Genomic DNA, 8,305 nt, shown 5'->3' with positions numbered 1-8,305 from the left:
CTAATTAAAAACTGTCATTTATTTTAAATGTATTTTGTTCAGACTAAAGGACTCCTATGTGTTCGGGACTGTTCAGAATAAGTCAATTTAGAACTCTATAAGCGTTTAAAAGACAGGGAAAGTCCCTATTTCTGAACCAGGTATTTGTCAAAGCCTGTTGTATTTTCCTGGTTAGTAGAAGGTTAAAGAACATACAAACCTGTTCCTTTAATTTCTACTCATTCAGGCAGACATAAGGTCTGCTGGTGACCATATTCGGTGTGATGGTATATTTTCACATGTGGTCTACTTTAAATTGCGTTCTGAAGTTTGGTAAATAAATGCTATGCTTTTATAAAGTCTCCTTATTCATGGGTCAGACATTTGCAGTTAACTAAGTGGAATGCTTTACAACAGGGGTTCATGGGAAATGTAGTGAAACCAGTTTCTTGGGGTGTAACCTTAAACAGATCTAGCCTTAGACACCAGAAAGCGCTACATAAGAAATAAAAAAGAAAGAGTAATAAGGTGGTAAAATACTGATCTGATCAATGAGAAGTTGATCTGAAGAGCATCGTGCAGTTTGAGAGGAACGTAAGGACCGCGTAGTTTTTAGACTTATAAGGTTGTGTTCAGAAAAGCAGGAGAAAGTAGTGGAACAAGTCCCATACACTAAACATGTGATATAAATAAAAGCTAAAACACATTCGACTCTACCAGAGAACAAAACATCAACCAGTCCAATCAGATAAATAGAGGTAATGGCAAAAATGTGTGTGTAAGTCAGTTCCTTGAGTCCTTAAGCATTATACAAGTTTAGCTCATGAGCTTTCTCTAAGCTTTCTCTTCTGCAGAGAGGGATGAACCAACAGGAGTCGCGTCTTTTTCTCTCTTCTGCTCTCTTCATAAAAATGTCATGGTTTTCATCTTACAGGTCGACAGGTGCAATCCTTTGTAAAGCCATTCAGACACTTTGAACATTCTCACATTAAAACCACAAATGTGTGTCTTATTGTGATTTAGTGTTTGACCAATATAAAATATTGAAGGAAGGTTGTACACATTTTAAAAAGAAAGAAAAAAATTAAAAATAGAAATCTGACAACCACGACTTAAATCTTAATGCCCGTATATAAAATTGAGTGAATCCATTTCTCTGAATTAGTAAATTATGTGATTCGTTTATTCTCAGCATACATCCAGCTCTTCCGTGAAAGGCTTGTTAAAGAACATTGGTGATCAAACGAAATCGTAAATACAAAGATACACAGCAGACAAGTCAGGAGTAAAGTCGTGGATAAGCTTAAAGCACGTAGAGGCTATAAAACAATATCTCAAAGTCCAAACATGTCACAGAGCAGTGTTGAACCATTATTTTAAAAAAAAAGTTGGGAAGAACTTCAAAACTTTCAAGACATGGCTGTCCACCTCTACTAAAGGCCTGGTGAGGAGAGCTTTAATTGGATAAAAATCAGAGGTTTCCTATTAAGTGTCATTAAAAGCTGTGTATTCTTTACAGTAACCTTTACATTGTTTGTTGATCATTTCCTTCCAAAATCAAAACTCTTCTTCTGCTTTTTCTTCTTCTTGGCTAGAAACCTATTCTGAATATAGTTTTTGTCTATATTTGAGTCTCTAACGCTCACACTCCAAGTTAGTTCACTGCCCCTCAACATAAATAACTCGCATTGTTTCTGACCATAGTTGATTAAGAAACATAGTTTTTGTCACATTTGCAAAACTACAGAATTCAAACCTTGTGTGGCAACAGTGTTGACCATCTGTTTTTTTAAGAGTTGGTTGTACTGCACACAGTGTTCCTATTCAGAAAAATACAATGACACCAGCTTACTATGGTAAAAAAAAAAAAAAAAGCTTTTGGGATTTACTTGTGTCCTCTGTTTTACATTTGGCTTGTATGCTTACTTCATGAATTATATTCTATCTAAAAACCAAAATACTTTCATTATCTACTGTACAAACTGATGTATTTGGATCTTATCATTTATGTAATTTGTCTTGATTACGAGTTCATCTATGGCTTCTCTGCCTCTTGAGACATATTTAGACATTCTTTGTTTGCTCTGCGATTAGAAGGAAAAGATTATTTTTATTTAAGCTCAAAGCAAATTGGAATTGCTTTAGATAAACCAAAAAGACAAATAGAGGTTTTTTTTTTATTATTATTGAGGAAATAATAAATCCTAGACAGCTGAGTTTATGTTGAAACATGTAAAAAGCTCCCTATTTTGCATGGAAGGATGTGATAGAGCACATTCAACTCCACTGTTTGGCTGCACCAGTTCACAGAAAGCAAGGCAGTTTTGTAGCTGACACTTGGTATTTTTAAAAGGCCGACAGCAGATGACCTGAGCGAACTGGAAAAGCATGGATGAGTGCTTCAGATAAACACCATGTTGGGACAGAACATTCTCAGAAATGAGTTGCAGCTAGATTAGCTAATAAAAGCCAAATAAAGATTAGCTGGTGAAAGTTTTTTTTTTTTGTTATGTATCTATTGCTTTTTTTTCACGTTTTGTAAACTGATGATTTGCCAGTATTTTATTTCACAACACACACAATGCAATGGGACCAAAGCTCTTTTCACACTATTAAATGTAATCAGCACAAAAAGCAACATATTTTTTTTTTTGTCAAGCTGGTTTTGTTTGGTAATTCCCACATACCACAGTGAGGTGATCCAATCCTATGTGGTTACACAGAACAATCTGCCATCATACAATCAGCTGGATGCCAACGGTACTGTTCATTAGACTGCAGCACATGCTGTTTCCTTCTTTACACACCCACTGTGAATGCCTCCGCTACCAGCTTACAGGTGTTTTTAATGGTAGATCAGCTTCCACCTGTCATTTTACCTCAATACTTCCACACAACACCTTGATGAAAGCATGTCAGCCCTTGTGTTGGGGGCAATAAGTAAAAGGGGCCTGAAGTTGGTGCTGTAATTCTGTGGGATTGTCTGAATGCAAAAGCACCCCTGGGGACCTCAAATCTATATCCTAGTAAAGGCTTTGGGTTTATCAATCAGGTATTCAGGCTCAGACTGAAAACGTTTTGACTTGTCTTTCTCCCGCTGGCAGACTTTTAGATGTTAGGGCATTTCAGTCTGTGATCTGAATCGTACGCAGAGAAAATTCACATTAGTTTCTGTGGCCTATTTGTTTCACACAAGGCTGATCCATTTATTGTGGGTGCCATAATCAACATCTATCATCTGTGGGGGAGGGGGGGGGATCTTAAAAAGAAATAATTTTCTCATGAGTAAATCTCAAAATTAGCTGCATAAATATCAGGATTTATAATCTGAGAATAAAATCCATGTCTGTTTGAAGCCTGCGCACTCATTTTCATGCCAATAGTGAAACAAGACATAGCATACACACAAAAATAAGAAACACAGAAGTACAGAGCTAGGAGTAATTTCTGTGAAAAAAAGTAAAATAAATAACAGCAGTAGCAGGCTTCGTTTAGAGAAAAAAAAAAGCTTAGCAAATAAGTTCTAAGCCAGTTTTCAAGTGTATAGAATGAAAAAGCAAAAGCTTAGTCATGGTTAAACAATGAAGACAGGGCCAAATGCATTATCCATAGAAGGAGAACATTAAGTGACTGGCAGCGTGCCGTGGCTCATCTGAGGGTCCCCTCCAGAAAGGAGGTCTGGAGGGGACCCACATCAGGTCTGACACAAAATGTCGGACCTGATGTGGCTTAAGAAAAAACAAAGAATTTAATCTTAACACACTTCATTTTTCCCAGTAACAGAAACTGGAGCTACACATACCGAAATGGCACATGTCTGTTAAAATACTCAGACGTGTATTTCTGTGAAAGTTCACTGCAAATGCTGTATAAAAAAAAAAAAAAGGTGAGCTGTCTACCTAAAATCTTTGATCCTTTTCCCCATAACGTTAGTTGTATTGTCCTGAGTGCTTCTGTTTTAATTCAAGACTGTCACAAAAAAACAAAATAAGATACCACTTTATGACTCTCATGGAGCCACACAGTGCAGTTTACAACATGACTTGTGTTAAACCATAAACCTTTTTGAAACCTTCACTCAAAACAAAGACCACTGTTTAGATTTCAAGGGAGGCTGCTTTGTCTCTTGTGGCTCTTCTACAAGGATCCCTGCTGAGCACTTCTGAGAACCAGCCTGCGTCACGAGGACCTCATTCCCACGCAGTGCTTCGAGACAATCCGTGACTGATCTTTATCTCCGGAATAATTTACAATACAGGCAGATTTGTCAAAAAAAATCAAAGTAGACCTAATCCAAAATGTTCATAGGCAATAGTGAAGGTGAATTAGAATCAAGTAGTGATGGAGATGAGAAGCTGCGAGAGCTCTTGTCAGGAGGATGTCGGCCTGATCAGGATGAGAGGATCCTTAAAATCAGGACGAGGGCAGTGAGGATAAAAGTAGAGAAACATGCATCTTTAGCATAGTATATAGTGGGGGTATAGAATGAATTGCTTATGTTTATATCTCTTTGCACTGCGCCTGTGGAGGATCTGAAAATTCAGGACAAATTTCGTGCCAGAAGGTGAATTGTTGCAATTGGCGAGATCCAATTTTATCTGAATCTACCAGGACAGATATTAGTATTTAAGTATTTTGTGCACAAGGGCAACCGATGCGGTCATGTTAACGCACAAGCAGCACTGCAGGAGTGGGTCTGTTTTGCATCTGTTTAGTTGTCTAGAAGGACCTGGCACATTGTGTACTTAAATAATTAACAGCACTGTCCAAACATATTCTGTTGTATTTTACTTCAGTATACAAAATGGATTATAATAACATCTGAGGTAAAGGGGAAAGAAAAGCTTAAAAGATGAGCATAGCACTCGTTGAGTGGCCAAAGCTTCCCATTCTGTAAGTGTCTTCCTCCGCTGCCATCAACTGTTTTAATTGACACGTTGTAGACAATGTCACTAAGGTAACATTCTGTCAGCATGGGATTTTTGTGATGAGAAATCGATCTCTAAAAACAGTTTTGTGTTGTGTGAGTCCTTGTCTGACAAACAGGAATGAGGCTCTTATATTTACTGGCTGCAGACAACTACCCTACCCAAATAAATTAAACAAAGATTAAATAAACTCAGCTGAACAAACATTATAATTTACAAATTTTTTTTTTTTTTTTTTTCCTGTTCCTGCAAACGTCCAAGTGATGGCCAAAATGATAAAACTGACGGACTTTGAGAGATGCTCATGAACCATTTTTCATTTGTAACTTCCACAGGCATGCAGAATACCATCACAGTTGCCCTCTGTTTCTGTTACAGGTGGTAAAGATGATGATCATTGTGGTGGTGACTTTTGCCCTCTGCTGGTTGCCGTATCATCTCTACTTCATTGTGACCGGTCTCGATAAACGCCTGATGAAGTGGAAGTACATCCAGCAGGTTTACCTGTCAGTGCTGTGGCTGGCCATGAGCTCCACCATGTATAATCCTGTTATCTACTGCTGCCTCAACAGCAGGTGGGTTCCCACGAGATTGTTCAAGGTTTACAACTTTAAGCTTCAACTCAGCTTCAACTTTTAACCCTTTATTTTTTGGGAAAATTACATGTTACTATGGTAATATCAGGAACACAGGCTGGGGTTTAATTGGACAAAGTAAAGCATAATAGTTAACTGAAAAGTTAAAGTGTAATTATTTTTGCAAAGCACTTTAAAGTCTTACCAAGAAAGTTACATACCTCCAGTACCAGTAAACAATTTAAACTTCAATATCATTGAAGAAAAGTCTCAAAAATGCACATCAAACAGATTTTGTTTTGTGCTTCAGCTTCTGCAGCTTCACCCTCTTAAAACAGTCCCTTCTGCTGATCTGGTCCCAGGTTTCGAACCGGCTTCAAGAGGGCATTTCGCTGGTGCCCCTTCATCAAGGCATCCAGCTACGACGAGCTGGAATTGCGTTCAATACGACTGCACCAAACACGCCAGAGTAGCATGTACACGCTGACGCGGATGGATACCACCATGGTTGTGGTCTACGACCCTGCTGAAGGCAATGGCGGTGCAGGAGGAAGCGAGCGCGCCCTGCCTGTCAGGAAGAGAAGCTACGTCACGTCACGCCAGTCGGAGATCCTTGCCTCCAGTGGTGCTGGTGCAGGATCACAAAATGGGGTCGCACCGAAAGCCGAAATTGAGGAATTTTCTTGAAGAGCACATTTGCTGAGATCCACATAAAAACCTCATATATATATATATGTACATGTTTGTGTGTGTGTACGTAAAGAAATTTAAACAGCGTAGGCTGTTCAAACACAGGCACATGCTGCAGTAGCTTGGCTCAGACGCTGCAGTATGTCTAGAATTAAACGTGGACTCCTCAGCATGTAGAGAGGCTGTGCAAACCATAATAATCATCTGACTACTTTCTCAGCCTAACATGCAGTCCTGACTGCATTATTTAAATAGCCGCTGCTGTTCAAATGTTAGTTTAAAAATCCCCACAGTTGATATACAATATCCTCAATTAAGACTTCCTTAATCAGCATTAGAACCTGTGAAAAAAAAAATCTGAAAGTACATATTAGCAGTTATGTACGAATGAAATATTTTATACATTCCACTGTAAAAACTGTGAGATAATGTGATTTGCAGTACACGTTCTCCAGCTGTTCACCCCGTGGCCATGCATGGCCGCACATGGACAAGCCTCTGCAGAGTTATCAGTGGAAAAGCTGCTGACTGAACTCTGCTTAACTCCATATGTGGCTCTGAGTTTAACTCTCGGTTATATAACAATTGAACGGGATGTGCCCCGCTAACTGGCAAAAAGCCAGTGGTGAAATCTAGTATTCATTTGCAGCTCATCAATACACAGGCTGAGGGACAGTCTTACTGACGGGAACCTAACAAACCCGTCCAGAGCTGAGTTTTCCAGTGAAGTGAATTTCCACAGTTAAGTGCAGCTCGTTTCTTTCGATGGTTTTTGCAGTGAATTCTCAGAAAGCCTTATGGTTTTGGCTCGTTGTTGCAAATGCAGTATTACTAGAATGTGTTATGCTAGATGAATAGTTCAGTAGTTGGAACTTATATTGAATCATGTTAAAAGTGAGACAATTTTAACAAGATTTTTGGGCAAATATTGTTTATGTTTAGGTTTACTATCATTTTTTTGTACTTATAAAACAATCATGGGGCAGATTCGATATTTTCTTTACTTGTTTGTACCCAGTAAAACATGTTGGCTTTAACAATTTGACTGGATATTCCTTTCATTTTCTTTTTCCATTTTTTTTTTTACCAGTAATTACCCATTTACCACTTTTTAAAGACTTTTATCTATTTTGAAAGCTAATCATCAGGCCAAACTTCATGGATTTTTATTTTTTATTTTTTTGCTTTATTTTTCAATTACTACCAATTAGAATCAAAGTAAAAATTCCAAAGAAGAACACGTAGGTTGATAACCAACCTGTCAAAAGTTGATTAGTTGAGTTCAAACACCACTTGTGGTGCCAAAAAATGAGGGAAAATAAGCATTTGAGAATAAAAGAAAAAAAAGTTTACATATAAATTAAATCTGACTGTAGACATTATGTTGCCTACCAGGCTCAACTGATGTGAATATCACATGAGCTTTTTTGTATCTACATTTAACCTTCCTGCAGTCTGAAGGAATGGGGTCACTTAGACTGAGTTTAATTTCCATTCTCCTCCAGAAACTACAATGAGAAAAACAGCCTCAGCAACGCCAGCATTCAAAGTCTCTTCTATGTTGCAGAACTCAAAAAACAATCTGGCGGTCATTTGAAGCTGAAGGTTGAAGGCAGTCTACTTCTCAAGCTTGCTTGTGTATTGTTTTTTTTATTTAGTGTTCTATGTAACAATGCTTCAGATGACTGTAATTTGAATTAACAAGCTATCTCATTGAAAAAAAAAGTAAAAACATCATTATAGATAAGTTGCCATGTCAATTAAGGCAAAACTTTCCACGATAATTACATTGAATTGTTTTTTTTTGTTTTTTTGCCAGTTTGACATTTCAACTCAAGGGTAAGGCCTTATCTTAGGTCTGTTTATTCATTTATTTGTTCATCATTTTTTCAGCAATCAAACAAAGAACAGATAATACAACCTCCTTACTTATTTTACTGCTAAGGATGGCATCACAAAACAGCACAAGTGTTCATTCTAAAGCAGTCAGTTGTACTTACCGCCCTGGTTTCATTATTTAAGTGCAACTCCTAACTAATCCTAAACTCAGAGTGGCACTAAGTTTATATGTTTTATCTGGTACACCCCTAGGCCCACTGAGCTGGGCTGCAGGTGTTTGTGTGTCTGCTCTTG

At 37.9% G+C, this 8,305-nt stretch overlaps 1 protein-coding gene across 1 annotated transcript in view; it reads left to right on the top strand.

The window, feature by feature from the left end:
- The window catches only part of tacr3a (tachykinin receptor 3a), a 38,393-nt gene extending 31,182 nt beyond the window's left edge, over nucleotides 1–7,211 (top strand). Inside the window, exons 4-5 of the mRNA XM_015036490.1 lie at nucleotides 5,286–5,482; nucleotides 5,845–7,211. Of these exons, the coding sequence (XP_014891976.1) occupies nucleotides 5,286–5,482; nucleotides 5,845–6,169 (522 nt within the window). The 3' untranslated portion in view covers nucleotides 6,170–7,211. The remainder of the gene's footprint in view (nucleotides 1–5,285; nucleotides 5,483–5,844) is intronic.
- The last annotated feature ends 1,094 nt before the right edge of the window (nucleotides 7,212–8,305 follow it).

This window comes from Poecilia latipinna, unplaced genomic scaffold (assembly GCF_001443285.1).
Source record: "Poecilia latipinna isolate Pla-1442-1.1 unplaced genomic scaffold, P_latipinna-1.0 Scaffold370, whole genome shotgun sequence".
Classification (NCBI taxonomy): Eukaryota; Metazoa; Chordata; class Actinopteri; order Cyprinodontiformes; family Poeciliidae; genus Poecilia; species Poecilia latipinna.
This window is presented reverse-complemented; position numbering and strand designations above follow the sequence as displayed.